Below are 24,383 nucleotides of genomic sequence, written 5' to 3' on the forward strand. Positions count from 1 at the left end.
CGAATTGTGCCCGCTCATTTCACAGGTATTCTTACCATTTAATCTGTATTTGGGTTTTCGTAAAGCTTATCTTGTTTTTTTTTCAAAAATTAGTTTCATTTCCGCTTTTATGATGTTGAATGGGTAAATAAAAATTTTAAAAATTGTATCAAATATGTTTGGCTGTGACGTTATATGGGGTTTCGGCAGCAGAATTGTGCCCGCTCATTTCACACGTATTCTTACTTCTTCTATTTCTTATATCCCCAACATAATCTCAGTTTTGTCGTAAACAAACCGCTGTCAAACCAGGCATTCCCTGTTACGTCAGCAAATCAGCTGCTTTCTTCAAAATCGCTTAGCGGTCTGATGTTGGCCAAATCTTCTAAATTCTCTTCACCGTGGAAGGAGCCACACCTTCTGGCTATGATACACAAAAACCAGGTAGTTTCACTTAACACACACCGGTTGAGTTTGCTACTCGAGCAAGCCCACCTTCTTTTCTGTATCTGTATCCACTGGCTGTCGTTCAATGGTTGCCGTTAGGCAAATAATTCGTGACTTTTTGGTTGCTTAGGTCAATAAAAATTGTTTGAGTGGTAAATAGTCTCAGCAAGACGCTGCTACATACCATAAATCAGGTGCAATCCTCTCTTTATTAGAACGAACTTTTGGTGACCGGGTCAACACACGAACGAGATACCCTATGATCTGAAAATACCGGGAATGTTTAAATAAAACAAAACAGAGTTAAATTTCAGGCAAATTTATTTTATCTCCTTCAAAATATGACCCGTCTGAAGCAACGCACATACATGTGCCAACGTTTCACACAGTCCTCCATGCACCCGTGGTAGGCCGACGAAGGGATGGCCTTCAGCGCCTTCGTCGCATTCTCTTTGATCTCCTCTATCGACGAAGTGGTAACTTCAATTTGGGAAACAAAAAGAAGTCGCACGAGGCCATATCAGGTGAATACGGTGCTTGCACGATGGTATTTACTTGAATTGTTTGCCCACATTTCCGGCCGGCCGTCCAGGCAGACACTAATGATTCGATGGCGCTAAAAAGTTACAGATGTGTGTCTTACAGTCCTACCAACATAACAAAAAAATATGGGCCGGTTCCCACGTGCGCGGTTCGTTTAAATTTAACATTCCCGATACTTTCTGATCATAGCGAACGCCTACCCACTAGCTGCTTAAGGCATGTAATTTCATTCCCTTGAACTACAAGTACTTTTTGACTGTGGTGATAAATCAACTCATCGTTTGACGACCAGGAAGTCGACCAGACGTTCTTCATATTACGCAGTCCCAAAATATTGGCAATTTCATTGACATTTTTTTTGTTTTATTTGACAAAAGTTCTATACCTCTAAAAATCAGCCGTTATAAGTTTGTGACTAAATATGCGCGTATATAACAAAGAATGAGGCGCACATCGCTTGGTGAATGTTAGAGGGAGATTTCCGATTTTAAATTGCAGAAAATACGAATTCATACTTGAAAAACATTTTTTTACTTTCATTTCTAAAAATTGCAAGTAATTCGAATTCCTATAGGCTATTAATTGGTGTACCTAGGTTAGGTTTGGCAGCCGCATCGCACATAGAGGCAACGATGCCACTTAGACCACGAAATGGATCCGTTGATGTACCTAAAACAATGGCATATTTTCAACGATCGACAGCGAACAGAATTAAGAAAGAGTTTTTTGTGCGCGCGGACTATTCCGCTCTTGGTGATAAGGGAGAGATTTTGTTCACGGCTTATACCGTTGAATGATTCAAAAGGGTTAATTCAAAATCACCTATAAATTAAATACGCATGCATATTTTTCAATGATTTCATTTTTTTAATGAAATGTGTAAGCTTTGCTATTAAACATGGAACCTAATTTCATTAGAGTAACTTTCTTAGTTAGTTTTATAGCGGCCCTTTCAGACAACCAAATTTTTCAGTAAATTTTCGGGACTTATGTAACCAATAACAACTTCGATTTCATGTTGAACTCATAATTCATCTCTGGATGGTTGGCGTAACATTTATGCGTAACAGCGCCCTACAAAAAATAGTCGAATGAAGGCAAATCGCAGCTTCTAGACGGCCAATTGACGTCGACGTTTTGTTATCTTTTAAGCTTTTCTATATATCCCAAGTTGCTTCAAATGAAAAGCAACCCAAATTTCTGACACATTGCAGATGTTAATTTAGCTGTCAAAGTAAAAACAAAACTCAAAAGTTCAAATGCTGGCAGTTCAATGAACCACCCTGAAACTTCTTATTGGAGGCGAAAGCTCTATACCGTTGCTCATATTTTTCTTTTAAAAGTTCATTAGTGAAAATAATTATCAAGAAAATGAAAAGTTAGCGTTCAGTTGTGAAATTTGTACGAAATATTCAAAATTATTTGGTCTCTACTCGGCGGCTAACTGCAAATCTCTGAGTATATTTCTGCCATAGAAACACTTCACATAGAAACCCATTTGCCATACAGAGAAGCTTTCAAAGTGTACATTCAAATATTTGTTAAAAAAAGATATAAAAATACACTGAAGACTTAGTATAAAAATTACGGTTTCAATGGAATGATTGAATCGATGATATGCACTTTGGGCTGATGGATAACTAACTCCTCACGAATTGCACGGGAAAAGTAGGAGGCAAACACGCTAATGCAATATGTAAAAACAAAACAAAAATAGATTTATTGAGTTTTATTAGCACACCTGATTTGTTGATTATTTTATTATATAGTATTAAGTAATCGTTTTCATTTATTCAGTCGCCCAATAAGACAGTGCACAAATGTCTGCCTTAAATTGCGATGGAGAACAAAAGCAGAGTGAGAAAATATTCTTAAAAATTTTAAATTTTATATATTCTGTTCTGATCTCGACAAAACTGATTAAGTTCTTATTCTTATTCTTCTGAAAGTAGGATTTTTCAAATCTTGTGAAATGATTTATTTTAAATTCTAATTAAAATTTTAACTTTTGTGATTTCATGAAGGCCCTTTAATCTTCGTTTGGGCTTTCGTAAAGCTTAATCTTGCTTTTTTTTCAAAAAATAATTTTTATTTGCATTTTTATGCTGTTGAATGAGTAAATTAATAAAAATTTGATCAAATATGTTTCATTGTGAAATTGCATTAAATTTTAATATTGGACGCATTGAAGTCGTAGAGCAAAAAGTACACGAGTATTGTATTTTGCTTTTGCTTTTGGTTCAAGAATGTCAAAACCTGTAAACAAGGATTGACAGTCAAGAGTAGTTTAAACAAAATTCGGAATCTAGAGGCGAATTCAGCAAATAAATAGTTAAAAAAATTAAATCAGCTGATCTGCTGCTACTTTCACCAACTGTTCAGTTCAATGTGCTTTGCTTGTAATTTATTTTTTCATTGTTTGTATTCTTTATTTATTTATATACATAGATACAAAAATCAAATGAGCTGATCTGCTGCTAATTGTGATTTTATTTATTTATTTATTTATTTATATATACACATGTATATATATATATTTTTTTTTTTTGTATCCTTTTTTTAATTTATTTTTATTGTTATTATTTTATTTTATTTTTTTACCTTTATTTTTTTATTATTTTTTCTGTATTCTGTATTTCTAATTTTTTTGTTGTTATGTTTTTTGTTTCTATCCTTTATTTATTCCTTTTTTGTTTGTACCTTTTACTCATTTATTTATATTATTCTTATTTTTTGTTTGTATTCTTTATTTATTTATTCTTATTATTTTGTTTTTTTAACTTCATTTATTTATTTTTTTGATTGTTTGTATGTTTCTATCCTTATTTATTGGTTTTTTTTTTTTTTGTTTTTGATTGTATCGTTTTTGTATTTATTTTTATTACTATTTTTATTATTATTATATTTATATTTATTATTTTTTTATTTTTATTGTTTCTGTTGTATCCTTTATATATTTATTTTCATTATTATTAATTTTTTTTGTTACCTTTATTTATTAATTTTTTTTTTGTATTTATGTGTATGCTTTATTTATTTATTTCATTTCGTTTATTTTTTGTTTGCGTCCCTAATTTTTTTTATCTCATTTATTTAAAAAAAATTTTTTTGTGTTTGTTCGTATTCTTTTTTTATTATTTTCTTTTTAGTTTATTTACTATTCATTTTTTGGTTTTAATATTAGTACTATTTTTTCACTATTAATTTTTTTAGTGTAATTTTACCTTTTATATTTTATTTTATTAAATTTTTTATTTCTCTACTTTCATTATTTTTTGTTTTTAATATTAGTATTTTTTTCATTATTAATTTTTTTAGTGTAATTTTACATTTTAAATTTTATTTTATTAATTTTTTTATTTCTCTACTTTCATTATTTTTTGTTTTTTATATTAGTACTATTTTTTTACTATTAATTTTTTTAGTGTAATTTTATTTTTTAAATTTTATTTTATTAATTTTTTTATTTCTATACTTTCATTATTTTTTTATTATTTTTGTTTTGTTTTTCATTTTAGAAATTTTTTCCAATACTCCTTTGTATTCAGCCAAAAATTCAAAAATTGTATTCAGAGTAAATTTCAAAAATTTCCATTATCGAATAAAGGAAAAATTATTAACCAATCGCACATAAATTAAAATTCTCGCTTAATCGAAAAATAAGATCAGCTACAAACTCCCAAACCCTCACCTTTGTGTTTTGGGGATACCAACAAGAGGCTTGGTACTCACAAAACTTTTTAAGATTGTTAAGTGACGTTTAAAAATGTTGATGTTTTTGTTGCTACGACAACATAAAGACTCCAAAAAGTTCGTTAACAAATGCTGCCGGTATAACAAAAAACTCGTTGAGCGGACATAATTGCAAAAACGAGGCGTTCAAATAGCATAGTTCACGTCTCGAATTACAGCAATCGTTTTCGCATAACTTACAGCGTCCAATCGAGTGAAAAACGTATAACACAACCGTTCTTTAGCTCTGGTACATTCTTACTTCTCCAAGCGCACTCGTTGTAAGTGCCGCCATCTCTAAATAACATTTCGAAGTTCGTGTCATTCGTTCAGTCATTCGGCCGCTGAATATCCCGAAGCATTTTGTTTAATTACTGCAATTTTTATTAGATTTGAAGTATTTTTTGTTTTGCTATCTGGGTTTAATGGAAGACCTTTTCAAATTAAATGTTCTTCCTTTTTTGTTTTTGTTTGATTTCCAAGCTCCCACCGCTGACATAACCTCGAAAGTGCGCCCCATTCAGTGTGAAAAAAAACGAAAAGGGGAATGCAGGCGTGCATATACATACATACGTATGTGGGTGTAACTTGAACCATTCATCAATGTGAAGCTACAAGTTATTCGTCTAAGTGCGTGTATGTATGTGAGTTTGTAAGTTAGTAATCATCGAGAAAGGAGCAGAACGCGTGGCGACAGCAACAAATCTAGTTAATAGGGACACTGAACTTACAACTGAGGTACATATAAAATAATTGCAATAAGCAAACAAAGAAATATCGAACGTAAACGATAATTAAGTAACTTAATTCAACTTAACTACGCATTAAATGTAATTGTAATTGTATTTGTAGATTTTAAGTCAATAATTATTGATGAATGTGTATGTGCGAGTAAAGAATCGAGCGATATAAAGAATGTAAACATTTTTTTAAATATATATTAAACTAAATTAAATATATCTGAAGGAATAAAAGCAAAGAAATACGCAAAACCGTTCTACTAAAAATTAAAAACAATTCAACAACAATAATATACTATATTGTATGTATGTAAAATTTTAAAAAATCTCCCAAATATTTTATAAAACAAAAATCTCGAAAACAAAAAACCGAAAAACCAACATTGAAACAAATAAGCAAGTTTAATATCTATTGGTAAATTAAGTTAGTGAAAATATCGTCGTAAATTATAAGTGAAACTAAATACAAAAACAAAACAAAGAATACAAGTTGGACTTAATATTATATACATACATATGTATAAAACAAAAACAAAACAAAAAACAAAACGATAAACAATAGCAATCGCAGTAGTCGTGTTTGTTTGTTTGTGTGTGAGTGTGCGTACCAGTCTGCGGCGTTAAATTGCGAAACGCGCATACGCTTACACAGCACTTACACACACACACACCTTGCGTATAGAAGGAAAAGAAGAATAATAAAAACACTCTTATCAGGTGTTGCATAAATATTTAATAAAGAAATAAATAAATTATAAAAGACATCTATGTTTTATCAGCGAAAAATAATTCTCAATGAAATACTGTGGAAGCAGTGCTTTTCAAAGGGGTAAGTATTTGGGCCGAATTATCTTAAGCCCAATGAGGGTCGTAAATAGATAGATTAATTACTATCTACACTCCGTGAAGAGCGGCAGCCACAGCAACCTTTTCTTATTATTCTTAATTGGCGCGATAACCGCTTACGCGATTTTGGCCGAGTTTAACAAAGCGCGCCAAGTCCTTCTCCACCAGATCTTTCCAAAGCAGAGGAGGCCTCCTCTTCCTCTGCTACCACCAGCTGGTACCGCATCGAATACTTTCAGAGCCGGAGCGTTTGTATCCATTCGGATGACGTGATCCAGCCAACGTAGCCGCTGGATCTTTATTCGCTGCGCTATGTCTATGTCGTCGTAAAGCTCATACAACTCATCGTTCCATCGCCTGCAATACTCGCCGTCGCCAACGTACAAAGGTCCAAAATTCTTTCTCTCAAACACTCCAAACGTCGCTTCATCGGATGTTGTCATCGTCCACGCTGCTGCGCTATACGATAGGACGGGCATGATGAGAGCCTTGTAAAGTGTTACTTTTGTTCGTACAGCAACCTAATCTGACCTAATTCGCGGTTGAAAGAATTCAGAAGGTGTGGCCCACATCAGACCTATAACGGGCTCCCAGCAATTTTGAACGAATCAGTTGATTTGCTAACGTAAAAGGAGATGTGACAGTTGTTTGATTACGACAAAACTGAGATTGTGCTGGTGATATAAGAGTTATATCATATTAATTCGCTGCCGTCTGAACCGATGATGAAGAAAAATCAGAAAGTGTGACCAATATCAGACCGTTAACCAGCTCTCAGTGGATTTGGAATAACCAGCTGATTGGCTGAGTTGGTAATATACTACAAAAAAAACAACACAAAGAATGATAAAAACAAGAATGTATGACGTCGCATTAGCAGAGCTGTGCAGTGTGTCAACCATTTGCTCTTCGCAATAAATTAGTGCTTTTTTATACCCAAAATGCGAAAATTGTTAAGTTTGATGTTTGTTTCCTTTTTTTTTAATTTAAAGATACCGAAACTGTAAGTTAAAAACAAAACTGTACTATTAACAAAAGAATGTTAAAAAAAGTCAATCTGAGAAGATTTTAATGCTAATGAAAATTTGTTGATTTTGCAAATTTAATTTTTTGTTCCTTTTAATGTTATGCAGGAATATTAAATCTTCTTCTCTCAACGCCTCTTATCATTGAACACCTTTTTCTTCTTCTTAATTGGCGCTATAACCGCTTACGCGATTTTGGCCGAGTTTAACAAAGCGCGCCAGTCGTTTCTTTCTCGTGCTAACCGGCGCCAGTTGGACACACCAAGTGAAGCCAAGTCCTTCTCCACCTGATCTTTCCAACGCAGAGGAGGCCGCCCTCTTCACTTCTGCTACCACCAGTTTGTACCGCATCGAATACTTTCAAAGCCGGAGCGTTTGTATCTATTCGGAAGACACGACCCAGCCAACGTAGCCGCTGGATCTTTATTTGCTGCGCTATGTCTATGTCGTCGTAAAGCTCATACAACTCATCGTTCCATCGTCTTCGATATTCGCCGTTGCCAACGTGCAAAGGTCCAAAAATCTTACGCAGAATCTTTCTCTCGAACACTCCAAGCGTCGCTTCATCGGATGTTGTCATCGTCCAAGCTTCTGCGCCATACGTTAGGACGGGCATGATGAGAGTCTTATAGAGTGTTAGTTTTGTTCGTCGAGAGAGGACTTTACTACTCAATTGCCTACTTAGTCCAAAGTAGCACTTGTTGGCAAGAGAGATTCTACGTTGGATTTACATATTGTATTGGTTTACACATTGTAAAAAGCGTTTGAATTTTACTGAATGCGGATTAAAACCATAGAGGTGTAATCGTTTCTTCCGGTCCTCAATCCTTAGTGGGACATAGGGCATCAAGAGGTGTAAATAGTAAAAATAAGCAACGAAATACCAGAAAATACTACTGAAGAAATCATAACGACATTTTTACAAAAAAAGTACCTTATCTTGTTACATAACCTGAATAATAATTTAGTAAAAAAGTCGTTCTCTTAACAAAAGAGTTTCTCTTAACAAAAACCTCATAAATTAAATTGTACATAACCCTAACACTTTTATTTAAAAAGACGCACATTTAAAAACGATTTGTCACGCATACAAAGTTTTTTAAGTAATTCAATAAAAATTTGGTATTTTATTTTCTTTAAATGGGCATTTTAGTGCGTTTTTATATCCAAAGCTAGGCAACTTTGCAGTAGCGAGAGAGAGATTTGACTGCTGAAAGGAGAAGAACACCAAAAATTACCGCAATCGCGGGCAATGCGACCAGATGTTAAAAAAAGTAAAGCTAAATAAAACTGAGTGAATTATTGAACTAATTAAAAAAAATGTATATTTTACATAAATACATTATTATAAACATTACTTTTAATTAGAACAGGTTAGAAAAATGTCATGAGGAAAGAACTAAAACTCCGAGACTAAATAACAAAAAAAAAATCCTAAATCAAGTTACGAAAATGGTAATCTGGCCATACTGGTGCTAACACGACGTAATTCGCTGAAAGCAAAGTAACGATACCACGATAGGCGCCATCTCATTATTCTTTACATCATGAATCAACACAGTCTTCGCTCATGTCTTCGGACAAGTGTAAGAATACGTATGAAATGAGCGGATAGAATTCTGTTGCCGAGTGCCCAATGACGTGACAGCCAAAGCTACTAGCTCAATTTCGTTTTTCACCCTAGCTGAAGATCAAACCCTGTCATCTATCATTCTTAGTCTGAACCATAGGATGAAAAGTTGCGAAACTCCTTTTCTCTTGGAAGCGCTGTCAAAATATGAATTTTTAATAACCTTAGTCAGTGATACCACAACAGAAGCAACATTTATTGGGTATTTTTAAGCAATATAAAATACAAAATGAGGAAAAAGAAAAAAAAAATTAAATGAAGCTATCAAAAATTTAAAGTCAAAATGAAAGCAAAAACCATAACAAATGGGATGAAAAGTCTCCGACCTAACAGAGAAAACACGTTTTTGTTTTGTTCAAATTAGCTTTATTTATCAACGCAATTTCCATCAAAAACGCAAACATTCCAGCGCAGCTCTAATATTTCAATACCACTTTTGTACAATGATTTATCTATTTTATTTTATTTATCTTTTGCCTCAACATAGGCCTCAGTCTCGGCGATGACCTCTTCATTCGAGCGAAATTTCTTACCGGCGAGCATTTTTTTAGGTTTGCGAACAGCCAGTAGTCGCTGGGAGCCAAATCTGGCAAATACGGAGGACGTGGAAGCAATTCGAAGTTCACTGACTAGTTTTGGGTCAATGGTGAGCAAACGCGGCACGCACTTTAAACAGATCCTTTTCATAGTCAATATACAAAGTGAAATCCAAAACATACAAGGCTGGCGTTATAAAGATGCTTTTGATGGCGCCATCTTTTTAATGAGTTAGTGTGTTGGAAGTTACATCTCGAGCTGACTTCCAGTGAAAACTTGGTGACATTCAGTTCAGTGGAAGCGAAGTTACTACGTTTGTGTGTCATCGGTACAAAAATGGATTTCGAATAAAGAACAAAACAATTTGATATTAAATTTTGTTTTATAATCGGTAAAACGGTTACGTTATGCGATGATTGTCTATCTCGTGGCAGAGTTCATGAGATGGTTGTGAAGACATAAGTGACAATGAACGTACGGGCCGCCCAAAATCAGTAATCACCGATAACTCCATCGAAATTGTTCGTAAATTTATCAAAAATGGACCGAAATCGTCGTTGAAATTCATGGAATCGGAATTGAATATCTTCAACATATCGATTTATCGCCTTTTAACTGGTCATTTGGGCTTACGAAAGGTCTGTGCACGTTCCCGCAAAATTTAACTGAGGACCGAAAATTGCTCAAAATTCAACATTCGAAAAACCTCATTAAAAAGGCGAGAAAAGACGACAACTTCCTTTACAACATTGTAACAGGTGATGAAACGTGGTGTTTCCAACATGAACCTGAAACTAAGCGTCGAAGTACCGAATGGAAGACCCCAGACGAGCCACCACTCAAAAAATCGCGTTTGGAGAAGTCAAAAATCAAGTCGATGCTCAAGTGTTTTTACGATTCAAAGGGTATCGTCCACAAAGAGTTCGTGTCAATGGGCCAACCAGTAAATGCAATTTTCTATCTTGGCGTTTTGAAGCATTTGTTGCATAGCATTCGTCGAATTTGCGCTGAATACCGTGAAAGAGGAAGCTGGCGCTTATTGCCTGATTATGCACCATCTCGTCGATCCAGTCTTGTGACTGATCTTTTGACTAGAAATCGCATTTTAACCATCAATTACTCACCGTATTCGCCTGATATGGCTCCCTGTGACTTCTACCTATTCGGAAAATAACATTTGGCCATGAAAGGAAAACGTTTTGCGTCCGTAGAGGCCGTCCAAAAGGCTTGTACCGACATCCTGAAGGACATTCCGATCAATGACCTGAAACATTCTTTCGAAAAGCTTTTAGATCGCACACAACAGTGTATCGATGCCAGAGAGGACTATTTTGAATAAATAAACTCGAAGTTATCAGAACAAAGCTCCTGTTGTTTTCTTGCTTATTTTGGACTTCACTTTGTATAAGTAAAGTCACCTCTTCTTCTTTGATATCTTCACGACATCAGCTAATTCACGCAACTTCACTTTTCGATCATTCAAAACGATTTTGTGTATTTTTTTTATGTTCTCTGGTGTTACCACCTCATTTGGACGTCCGCTGCGTTGTGCACCATCGGTGTTTCTACGACCACCGACCACATTTGAAGCCAGCAAACCATCGTTTTATTGTTGTTTCTGACGGAGCGGAGTTCCCATATAACTTTTCAAGTCATTGCTTCGCTTGAATGGTATTTTTCCCCATCAAGAAGCTGTGTAAAATTAAAAAACGAAATTCTTTTTGATCCATTGTTTTGAAAATAACAAAAGTAGCGCCACTTTTAGCACAATAACTCACGAATTAATGAATGGAATACCATGAAATTTTAACACCTGCCTTTTTAAGGTTAGGTGAGTGCAATAAAACTACAGGGCCCGGCCCTCGAAGTGTAACCAACTTCAGACCGCTAAATGACAGTCCAGAGTATTTTTTACAAGCGCGTGGAAGCATTTTGCCGAGAGTAAACGCGGAGAAAGAAAATCAGTAATGGAATTCAAACGTAATAGTGTGATTGCGTTATATTTGGCTGCAAAATCACAACCAGCAATCGTGAGCTCGAGCACCTTAAAGTAAATAAAGTTTCTGTTTATCGCACTATTACTCGTTACAACGATACTGGTAGCATCGCGTAACGTCATGGAGGTGGTCATCAAAAGACTGCAACGTCACGTGAAATGGTTCAAAAAGTGAAGAAGCAACTTGAGCGAAATCCCCGACGAAGTGCCAATCGCAGGGCGAAAGAACTGAAAATATCTGACCGTAGCATCCGCCGCATGCTGAAAAATGATCTCAAAGTCAAGCCTTATAAGATGCAAAAGGCGTATGATCTCACACCAAAGCAGCAGCAAGTCAGACTTGAGAGAGCGAAGGAGTTGTTTCACTTGGCATTGTGTTTTCTGACGAGAACATTTTTCAAATTGAGCAATTCGTAAACTTCCAAAATGATAGGGTGTATTTGACCAGCCGTTCATAAGAGAATTAGAGTCATCGATTGGTCACCGGGCGGCAGCACCCGCCATAAGTAATGGTTTGGGCCGCTGTAACCGCAGATGGGCGCTCTCCAATCGTTTTCATCGAGCCTGGCGTCAAGGTAAATGCGAAATATGATCTAGAAAGTTTTTTGGAAGTTGCTTTGAAGCCGTGGGCAGACAAAAATTTTGGTGGTAGACCATGGACGTTTCAATAGGACTCGGCACCGTCTCACAAAGCTCGAGTGAACCAAAAATGGCTAAAAATAACGTTCCGAACTTCATAACTTCAGCACAATGGCTCTCAAATTCACCACACGCGAATCCGATGGATTATTCTCTTTGGGCCATTTTGGAAAGCCAGGTCCGAACTAAAAGATTCACCCACTCGAGGCGCTGAAAAAAGCCATTATCCGCGAGTGGGCAAAAATACCTGCAAGTCACATTCGGGCAGCTTGCGATTCGTTTCTGAACCGTCTCAAGGTCATAGCCAAGGCAAAAGGTGGTCATATCGAGCAAAAGTAATTTGATTATTAATTTTGTATTATTTTCACACATTTTTTACTTTGAATTGAATAAAAGTAATTTTCCAAACTAAATTTATGACCTTTTTAATTGGTTACACTTCGAGTGCCGGAGCCTGTACGTAGACAACTAAAAGGAAACAGCCAAAAATCGTGACGCCTGGAAGAAAATTGTGAATGAAGCTAAAGCTCACCCCGAGCTGTAACGCTGCCTGATGAAGAAAATGATAAATAGTAATAAAAACACTTCTTTTTTTTCTTTTCATAAGACAATTTTATTGCTTTACAATATCTACAATATATAGATGTTAACTAAGCTTTTGTTATAAATAGGAAAACAAAGAAAACGTAATAAAATATTTAGGCCCATTGTGCATACTAACTGTGCTAGCTTACCAAAAGTAATTCACTACGTAGTTATAATTAATATCTCGCTTCGTTGAACAGCGGAGATGTTGACTTGTAAACAGTGGTAAAACTTTTAAAATCGCTACATAAAGGGGAGTGCGTCTAAAATATACCAAAAGGGTATCAATAAATTATTTATGTTGCATCCAAGAAATATCCAAATTTTTCATCCAACAAATATCAGATATGAGATTTTAGCGTTGCGAATATCAAACTTCTGCAGTAGATTAACAACGTTTTTTTTTTTGGACTAAATTTCATCACCAATTTTTTTGAAATAAATATTTAACTTAATAATTGTATCGACAATAATTAACAAAAATTCACATAACACACACATATACATACATACACATGCTGTTAAAATACAATAAGCATTGAATAAAAATAATTTCATTTTCATAGAGATTTCCACCAAACAGGTGAGATTTATAAAATATGTTAATATGTAATAGATTACATATTCGAGTACAGGTATTCACACGTACATATGTATGTATGTATGCACATTTACATTTAATAGTTTTTATGTCCTCTAGCGGCGGTGCTTTAACATATCTGCGGATTTTCGACAGAACAAAAACGTATTTCCACATAACAGGCGGTAAGCCTGCAAAGTAGGTACTCAATTACTGGCTTATGGAGATAAATGTGTTTTCATGTTTTCTATATGAGCGCATCTAGATAAAAGCAAAAACAAGAAATTAATTCAGGGAAATCCATCTAATTGAAGAACAGAACATCATTTATTGTCCTACCTATTGAGTCAACTCGTTATAGGCGATTACGTGACGAATTTCTCAGATTGTTGCAATCAAAGCAAAATTTTTCCAATCTAATTTTGTTCAGAACGATAGTGATTCAGATTCTAATCACTCTATAAATCGATTTGCAACGCTGAATTTTGGGCACCTAAGTCTTCCCACGTGAAGCACGCACTTTTCTAAATTTATCTACTTTCCCTCTTTCTAATAATTTTCCATCCCAAAAACATTTTCAAACTCACTCCTCAAACCCAAACCGATCCTTTCCATCTTCACTCCCGCACAATAGTCAGCGCCTAATTTATATTGCGGCCGCTAAGAAAAAAAAGAAAACAAAGAAAAACACACAGAGCAAAATGAAGCTAATTATGGCAGCCACAAGCTCAATTCTCCTGTACGGCAGCGAAGTATGGGGAATTGTGCTAAACTGCAAAGCCAAACGCAACGCACTGGAGACTGTGCAACGAACAGCGGCAATTTTCGTGATCAGCGGGCAGATACCCGTCGACCTCATGGTCCGGGAACGAATAGATGCGTTGGGCTCCAAGAAGAAATACGTCATCACTAGCTTCTGAGAAAGGAGATGCTAAACCATACTGCGATGGCAAAGCCGATGGGACACTGAACTGAGCGATCACGCTGAACACACGTTTTTTAGTTGTAACAGATGGCTTGCGGAAAGAAATGCTCTGAGGGAGCAGATTGGCGATATCGCACCGAGCAACATAATCAGCAAAATGCTCGAACGCAGGGACAGCTGGAACGCGGTAAAAAAATACATCGAGGACGTACTACAAAAAAAAAAATAGACCCCGACACAGTGCAACAAAGCGAAGCCGAACAGTTAAGAGACATAGGAAGACGAGCCTGCAGCATGAAAGCTGGTTACAAATACGGTGGACCCAGACGTGGGTGAATTAATTGATCCTTTATGGATGCCGTTCTAGGCCCTCCGGGAGTAATGCAGAAAACAGTTCCGGGAAAGGTGTCTCCCAAGAAGGTGAGGAGGGATCGTGTTAGTGGTCACACCACACGACGCAGTAGACGACGGTCGCTGTAAGTGCGAAGGCAATTTGAAACCTATCTCACCCACCAAAAGAAAAAAAAACATACTCCTACTGAACGTGCGCTTCGTGATTTTAATGAGATCTCCAATTCTAACGTGCTAGGTTTCTCATTCTCTAAGAAGGAATTTTCTTCTACATTATGAACTATCTTTTAGTTAGTTAGAGGTAAGCTAAACGCCAGGGCAGCTATAGCTCCCTTCAATATTATTCAATATTTGCATTAAGGGGTTAGAGTTAGTCAGAATTTTCAAAAACTTGAATTTTTTTTTTGCATTTTCTTGAAGTATAATATCTTAAAAATATTGTGTGAAAATTTGAAGTGAATCCGACTAATCCTTTTCGAGTTATTCAACAATTAACAAAGGGCGTTAGGGCGCTTCGGAGCGTTCGAAAGCAAGTAGCCAAACTTTAAATGCGCTTTTCTCAAAACTGTGTTTTTTTAGCTGGTGATCACTGTAACTTAAAAACCGCTTGGTAGATTTCAATAAAATGCATACTGCTCTTGAAAAACATAAAAAACTTGTCGGTTTTCTTCTCGGAAATCTGAAAAATATTTGCTGAGGTCGCCAAAAAACTTGTCGGTTTTTTCTCGGAAATCTGAAAAATATTTCCTGAGGTTGCCATATTGTTAATTTTGAAAAAAAACCTCGATCAGGCACAAGACTATCTAATAATAAAACTAATTTCTCTTGTCCGACTGATTTTAAGTGAATCTCCAAGGATTTGTGATGATCACTGCAAGGGACTTCTGGAGAAACGTGCTCCACACAGGCAGCGAAAACTTTTAGAATTACAATTTTTTTTTTGGTTTTTTTTTTGAAATTTGATGTATTAATGCTATGTTTTTATTTTTGTAAAATAAAGCAATTGACTAGCAAAAAAAAAAAGATCGAAAATCATAATTTTTTCGGGCCTCTGACAATCAAGCAGCTTGAACTGCACAAATTAAACTGCATAAACATAGTAAGTTTATGCAACAACTACAACAACATAAATTAAATATTTCTTTCCACATAATCCAAACTTCTTGAGGCCCACCTTCACTTGCAGGTAAAGCCAGCTGCTTTTAAAAGCAAAGATGATCCGCTCAACCCGCAGTTCAACAAAACCGAAATGTGTATTTTTTTTTCATGTAGAGATTGATTACCATCCCTGAATCATAGTTCTAGCTAAAAAAATGTTTTATAATTGAAATATTAACTCTCCGTTGGACCGTTAAAACCGGTCCGGTTGGGCACCCAGGTCTGGCCTTCCTTCGTCCTGTTCGAGGATCCTTTTTTATCCATAAATCGGTAGAAAATTAATGAATTTTAGGAAACTACCTGGAAGCTCAAGTCGTTAGAAATATGTTAAATTCAGTTGACTTTTGAAAAATCCACAGATATGTTTACAGTTGCTACAAATCAGAAATTCATATAAATTATAATATCATTATTTATAAGTATAAATATTTTATTCTAATACGCCCACCGAGCCATAAAGTGCCACTACAAAAACTACTTAATCAACTAAACACCACAGAGCTAATAGGTTTTTAATTTTATTTTTATCGTTTGTTGTGTAATTTCTCTACGCATATTTTCAATTGAATTTTATTTATAAACTCCAAGTTTATTGTAAGCGAATTCACATTCAACGATATCAATTCGATTTGTTACCAGCCATTAAAATATGTATGCATAACTACTTTCGATTAGAAACACCTGTCCAGTAGTGAATAAAACAAAAAAACTTCCCTTAAATCCAACGATGCATGGTTTATTTTCTTATGTAACACAGCATTGCTTGCCAAAACGTCCTGCCTTAAAATATGCAAAATAGTTTGCTCCCATCGTAGGTCCAACGGTCATAAGACAAGCTTGAGGCTCACCACCTCATGGCGTTCAAAGTATTATGTCACGGTGATTGAAATTTAGAAGTTGTGGCCAGTATCACACCGTTAACTGGCTCTCCGCGAATTTGAAAGAATCAACTGATTGGCTGACGTAACGGGGGTCATGATGTTGGTGATATACGAAAAAAAAATTAACACAATGTCAGTTCATTGCCGTTTGAACAACGACTGATTGGACGAGTGTGTGAGTATGTGCGAAATTATTGTGCAGAATTCGGCTGCCGAATCGCTCGTCACGCGGCAGCCGAAGTTCCCCTCACAATTTTCTTTTTCACCACAGTTATTGGCCAAATCTTGTAAATCTATCATCCTTCCGAATACTCCTGTGACGTGGCAGCCGAAGTTGCTCGCATAATTTTGTTTTTCACCATGAATGTGTTAAAGGAGAAATTAAAAGGGTGGGAAAATATCTTTCCGGTAATGTTTAAGAAGTCTAAATCGGTTGAATAATTAGGTTGAGTCAGTCATGTTTTATTTTAACCAATTTTCCAATAAAAGTAAAAATGGCATAAAAAATCTCTTTTATTCCGTTGATAAGATTTTTTTTTTTAATTTTTATGCAACCTTACATTCCCACGACGACAGTCGATTCTACGTTAACGGAAAGATCCGGATTTATATCCAGTAGGGACAATCCTACTCCAGCAACTTTCCTCCTATACAACCATAGTCAAAAGAAGATATTTAAACAAAAGTATTCACAATGTTTACTAGAAAGCCTTTGTTTGTTGTTGTTGAAATATTTAAAGCACGAAAAATATAACTAGTGCAAATTCAAAGACAAAAACGGTATATTTCAGTTTAATCCAAAACATGTTATTTTGTATCGGCTTGCAGAAATGACCACCAGCTTTTCTTTCATACTGTGTAAATAGTTTTTTTTTTTATTTTTTTAATTTTTTTTATTTTGAATTTGTGCGAATTTTTTAATTTGAATCTTTGTGTAAATACTTTTGCCTATGGCTGTGTGTATGGAGAACGTTTATGCTGCTACAACAACAACAAGCTTAAACTCTTCTATCATTTGAGATGGTTTTTGAAAAAATATTTTTAAGAACTAATTTAATTAAAAAAAAAATCATTTTCAGAGGTGTTTTCAAATCAGTGCATTTCACGCAAATCTTAATATTTTTCCGACATATTTCGGCAAATATCTTGAAATATAAAAAAAATTATATTACGTAATTTTATTTTGGTGGAGTACTCTAATACATTTAAATACATATATATGTATGTGAGCTTATGTTTCAATAAAAATAAAATCGTGTGCTTTGAATAAACAAATATAATTATAAATGAAGAAAATTTATACAAAGTCAAGACTGGAAAATGGGTGTGGTGAGAACATTTTTTTAAGGTTTTTTTGCCTTATAGAAGACAAAACTAGCTGGTGCATAAAAACTAGCTGGGTCACGAACTCTATTTCCGGACGTTAATGGGTTAAATTTGCTAGGCAGATACATACGTACAAGGAGAAGGCTTACAACAAATACAAAATTTTTTACTTAAAATCCAAAAAAGAAGGCATTGCTTGCGAAAAAGCTTAGAGATAATCGTTTGGAGTTTCCTGGAAAACACGCCGAGTGGCCTACAATAATATTGGCCGAATATTCAGTGAATTGATGATTTAAAAATTGTTACATTTGAGAATACTGGCACTAGACCTTACGTTCGCTGCTGCTTATCAATCCAACCATGGTGAAGATTTTTAGGGGTGTGCTCTTTAACAGACCGTTATTCGGCTCTGAATGAATTTGGCAGAATCAGCTGGGGGGTTAAAGTTTCCTTGTTCCTTTTTTTCCTCGTTCACTCCTCTCGGGAGCATAGGGCCTCGACAAGACTCAGTCTTGCGTTGGTTTCGTCAATCTATTTTGATTTCTGACAGGGTAGGTGATTAGCCTGCTACTACCAGTCCTAAGTAGTGGGAATGCCCACCTGTCGTTACTTAGGAAAAACGCCTTCTTACTGCTTAGTGCGCCATCTGTGTTTCAAATTTTTCTGGCAGAAGGATCGCACGGATGATTGAGGACTTCGCTAAATTTGATGTGTCTGCGCTATTACCGCGGCTGGCCGCTTCCTCTTGCTGGCGCCACTGATGCACTGATATAACTGTGTGTTTTTCTTTGTTTTTCTTGTTTTGACAGCGACAATGCAAATTAAGTGCTGACTATTCTGCGGGAGTAAGGATGCAAAGGATAAGGTTTTGGGGTTGAGGAATGAAATTTGTTTTTAAAAAAAGGAAAAATAGGTAGATTTGGAAAAGTGCGGGGACTATGCTTTTCGTGGGATTCGAACCCACAACCTCTAGGATGGCAGGCTAGTGCACTTACGCTAGACTACCGAGGCCGACAAGTTGATGTTGCTGATATACGAACAACGACTAATTGGAGTATGCGAATATGTGGGAAATGATCATGCAGAATTCGTATCTCCCAAGTGACGCCGAAGTTCCGCTCACAATTTTCCCTAAAATGGATCTTCCAGCAGGATGAGGGATGAGCCAAAACACACAAGTCAAAAGGCTATGGAATGATTTCAGGTTAGTAGGATTAAGGTTTTGGAGTAGCCTGCGCAATCCTCCCGACCTTAATCTAACAGAACATCTTAGAGGCAGCATAAAAGAAGCTGTATATCATGCAAAACTATTCAATAGCTATTATTTAGTTGGCTGGCAGCCTCATCGCTAGCAGGCAGTTTTAAAGAGTAATGCGCAAACAGCAAAGTACTAGCCATCCTACAGTTAAAGTTTAACCCTTTGCGGACGAGTGTCGGCATATAGCCGCCCAAGCCGTTTTACCATTCCGGACGCGTGTCGGCATATAGCCGCCCAAATTAGTTCGTAGCTGCAAGGCTCGCGACGTCTGTCGTTCTGAGCGATAAGATACGTATAGGTATAGTTTTCACGTTTTCATTAAAAGACCTTAGGGGTAATTAGCGATGATGTCTTATCATCCCTATAAAGTAAACTTACGATGTGAGACGACGGTAGAGTCAGAACGAATTTCAGTTCTTCGATTCAGTCTCTCCTTGCCACGGCCAGAGGAATCAGCACGCTTTTTGTATATTTTATATTTTTCCTACGCTCGATAGCTAAGCGATCTAGAGATGATACGTTAGATAGTGACAGTTCTGACGAATATTACTTCGAATCTGATAAGACGGAAGATGACGGCATTACTTCGTCAAGTGGAAGTGAAATCCGTGCAATAAGGAATCCACTCAGGTATTCCAACATTAGCAGTGATAGCAGTTTGTTTTTAATTATTTTTTGATTTTATGAAACATTTTTCTTGTGTTAAATAAAGCCTTAGTTTGCATAACGCTTAACAAGTGCACAACCTATACCTCTCATCCTCAGCGACGCTCGCCCGTCGAGCGGCTCCGTGCCCAAAGGATTAATATATAAAACTTTAATTTTTAAACTTTTCCTCCACTTAATTTTAAATAAGTACGCCATACCTATGGCCACTGCTATTTGAATGCTCGCCACTGTAGGTGATTTGAACGTCACGCAGTCACATCGCGCAACACGAATTCGCATTACAATAAGCATAGCCTAAGAGTACTACAAACATTTTGGTCAACAAATTGCATACCCAATGCATATATGTATGTATGTATGTATGTATGTACAATAGTTATATAAAATATATATACAATAATAATAGTGCATTTTTATGAAATATATAATATAACGTATTTATAAAAATTTTATATTGTTAAGAAATTGCGAATTCAAATATTTGGTCGGATGTATGTATGAATGTTCGATGTTCAACGATATTCGGTGAACTTAGATGTTAAGGCATGAGACAGCAATATTATTTATTAATTTTTTTATTTATTATTATATTTTGTAAATTTATTTATTTATTAAAAGATGCAGAACAATCAGTGGTGTTGTACAGTGAAATGCGAGGTACATATGTCCATTAGATAACGAGGCTCTATGGAGGTTTGGCATGCAAAAGTGCGTCGAAAACTGCAAGATGCCGCACGACATGCCGCCATAAATGCCAATTTGGCCGTTGTTTCAAACAAGACCGAAATCGAACTACAATTGATTGGAGAATAAGAACTGAGCAGAATAATCTGTGAACGACGATATATTTAAGTGTATTTGACCATTTCGCAGCCGAGTGATTGAAAACAATCGTTTGGTGCGGCCTATGGGCTGAAGGAATCATCGTCGCTTATTTTTATAAAAGGCGAAGCTAACAACAATGTAACAGTGAATGGAGAACTCTATCACGCCATGATAAACGACTTTTTGACGCTGGAGATTGAAGCCAGTGATGTCCACAACATTTGGTTCTAACGCCTCAACAAGACGGCGCTACTTGCCATACAGCCCGTGAAACAATGGATTTACCGAGTCGTCTTTTCGGTGAGCAATTAATCGCCAGTCTCGGACAAATGGATTTGCCACCAAGAACGTCCGATATCACACCTTGGGACTTTTGTTTGTGGGGGTATGTAAGGTTTTAATGCTTCGTGGATAAACCAGATTCGATTCAGACATTAGAAGCCAACATACAAAAGTTAGTCACGAAGTCTTCAAAATTGTTGTTTACGTATGGCCGAATTACAACGCAGGCGCGGCCAACATTTGAAAGCGATTATCTTAAAAAAAAAAATACCAGTCTAACGGTTAGACGCGATAGAAGTGAAACCTTCCGTAAAACAAACTGAGAGAGAATGAGACGAAAGCAGCATTAGGAGCGGGATAATTATAGGTTCATTATAATATTGCTATAAAGTTCATATTTTATTTTCTTCATTTTATTATTATTCATCCTCAATGTTTTCAATTTCAACAAATGATACGAGTGGCTTATGATAGCTAAAATATGATACAAATGCTTTGGTTTCGATGTTGTCAACATATCTTTGAATACCGCGTCAATTGTTGTTTTTTTCTGTCGATATTCACGACACTTTTCTGCATTATTTTTCGGCATAATTGCGGTAAATATTTAAAAATGAAAATATTTACGAATATAAAAATACGGACGCAATACAGCACACGTGGTTGCTATTATGAGCGTCGTAACGCGTATATTACACAGACGTACTAACATACACACAAACATTCGTAGGACACTTGGTCTAAGCAAGTATTAGGTAGTGTAGTATAGGTATACATACCGTGGCTCCGTAATACGCAGGCGCGCACACATACGTACTAGCATACATACAAACATACATACGTAAGACGCTTGAACTAAACACCAAAGCAAGTAATAGACAGTGTAGTATACATACTACAATACTCACTATACTAGCGGGGCTCAGCAGTACGTAGCCTCTCACATACTTATACGTATATCAACATATAACGCTTCGTAGCCAAGAGTGGGGAGGCTACGAAGCACCGCACAAAGAGGAGACGGAGAATAGGGAACGCTGTATAACTGTGTTCTATCTCATTCTCTCGCAGGATATATACTATAAGATCTATATGTATGTCTCCTTTTAGTGTCGCTTTTTCGTTTCATCGAGTCTCAAATCACTCCCAACGATTCTAAAGAAGTTTTCACTTCAAAAATGTCGTGAATGGTTCTACATAAAAGTAATAAAGATTGCCCAATCAACTTGCATTTTCGTTGTTTTATTTCAGTTTAAAATCCAATATCTCTAAATGTATCACCCTTTTATTAAGAAGATTTGGCACTTTGCCTCCAGTTGGATCGAATCCTTGATAAAGTTGTACTATTGTGAAAGAAACACTGCAAAAATTGATGGCTTTGATGTGGGAGCACAGAAAATCTGTCATTAAATCTAAAGTAGCTTCGTAAGCTTTTAGTAAAACCTTTTTATAGCAATAAAAAATGTTCTTAATGCACGAAATCAGCTTAATGCTACACTCGACTAGAAATGTAGAGAATATTTATTTCCGAACAGTTGTTTAAACAATTATTTCGCATAACAGTTACCAAAAAAACAAAAAAAAAAATCATTGAACCCAGTAATTCAAATGAGATGCAGCAAAAGCCGCATTTTGTTTACGTTCCGTATTTTTATAACCGCTATTATACATACATACATACATACATATGTATTTATGCATTGGGTATAAGTTGTTGGACGCCTCCCGAGCCTATGACTCTTTTATTTATATATAACTTCTTTTTTATGTTTAAGTTTTTTGGCATTCGCTTAAAGGTTTACACGTTTCACAATTATTTCCTAATGTTGATCGAAAGCTATCTGTCATTCATTATTTATGCAATAATTTAATGCTCTAAATTATTATAAATAGTAATAAATTATATTTTTTATACATACATACATTAACATGATTCAATTGAGTTTTGTCCTGAGCGCACATCTACGTACACACATACATGTACCGTCGCGCATAAATTTCGTCATCGTTTCGTGGTGATGCTACGCTTGCAGTACAAAACAAAAGGTTCTAGGCATGCGACAAGTATGATTTGATTGGTATGACTGTATAAATAAGTGTAAATATTTACATATTGAGCGATCAACTCAATTCGATTCGCATTATAATGGTCATGGTTACGCACATTCGTTTCGCACACACGCACAGCAGCATACCCACATGCAAGCAAATACGAACTTAATGATTTCTTAGTGGCAGCAGATGTGCCTCGGAATTGAACACCCACTTATCCAAATCGATTTCTAACCGATTGTCGCTAAACAAAAGATAAAAATATTTAAGTGTTTCACTTAACCAAAAGCTCTCCATCATATCACGCAGTCTTGTATTAAATATATGTTTAACATTGCCAATCGATGTGTAACCGTAAGCAACTTTGGTGTGTTTCTCAAACGCTTGGAAAATATTCCAACCCATATCCTGATAGGTGCGATTTCCAGTTATTGCATAGAAATAGTACAGACTCTCTATGAATTCGGGACGCAACAGATTATGAGCATCATTGGGCTTTACGTAAATTTCTTGCTCTTCATTTTCGGTCAGCGCAAAGTAGGATATCTCAGGCGCCAGCTGTGTTGGCTGACGCATATATGTTTGATAACAGGTTTCGAGGAGGTCGCGTGCCAGCAGAAAGTGTGAGGTTGGCATGCCGAATTTGTGTCCCAACAGCAGCGTACCGGGTAGGTAACAAGTAAGATGGTCCATTTTCGGTTTGAAATCTTTGCCATTGATTAATTCGCCGATGTAAACATGCTGCTCTTTGGGCGTACGACGCAACAGTTTTGTTAATACTCCGTCAATGGCGCGTATATAGTCCACAATAAGGCTGTAAAAAAAGTAATACGAGTGTGAGTAGACATTAATATATGTATGATTATTGTAGCCGATGCATATTTAGCGCACTACAGTTAATAATAGTTGTTGTAACAGCCTAATGGAATGAAGGAAAAAACAATTTGCGTACTAAAATGAATGAATAACGAATTGAGTGGCATAGCTAAAATTGCTTCGATTAATGCAGTTTGATATAAGCAACGGCAATGCTTTTGTGCATCGTTATGTGCTTTACGCTTAAGGGGTTATGTGCAGTTAGAATTTTCAAAATATTGATTACTTTTTTCTTAACCTACATAACTTTAAGAGGCGGACGCCGTAACCGAATGGGTTGGTGCGTGATTACCATTCGGAATTCACAGAGAGAACGTTCGTTCGAATCTCGGTGAAACCATAATTAATAAAAGATTTCTCTAATAGCGGTCGCCCCTCGGCAGGCAATGGCAAACCTCCGACTGTATTTCAGCCATGAAAAAGCTCCTCATAAAAATATCTGCCGTTCGGAGTCGGCTTGAAACTGTAGGTTCCTCCATTTATGGACAACATCAAGACGCA

General features: G+C 36.0%; 1 protein-coding gene across 3 annotated transcripts in view; it reads right to left on the reverse strand.

Annotated features, from left to right (window-relative positions):
* The window catches only part of LOC128855495 (endoplasmic reticulum mannosyl-oligosaccharide 1,2-alpha-mannosidase), a 76,056-nt gene that overhangs the window by 35,963 nt on the left and 15,710 nt on the right, over positions 1 to 24,383 (reverse strand). For 2 of the 3 annotated variants that reach the window (XM_054090447.1, XM_054090446.1), the window contains one exon: positions 22,802 to 23,820. In XM_054090447.1, coding sequence (XP_053946422.1) covers positions 23,172 to 23,820 — 649 coding nt within the window. In that variant the 3' untranslated portion in view covers positions 22,802 to 23,171. Of the gene's footprint in view, positions 1 to 22,801; positions 23,821 to 24,383 lie in introns of those variants that run through there. The other variant, XR_008453733.1, reaches the window with a different exon arrangement.

The sequence above is a fragment of the Anastrepha ludens genome, chromosome 2 (genome assembly GCF_028408465.1).
Source record: "Anastrepha ludens isolate Willacy chromosome 2, idAnaLude1.1, whole genome shotgun sequence".
NCBI classification, from domain to species: Eukaryota; Metazoa; Arthropoda; class Insecta; order Diptera; family Tephritidae; genus Anastrepha; species Anastrepha ludens.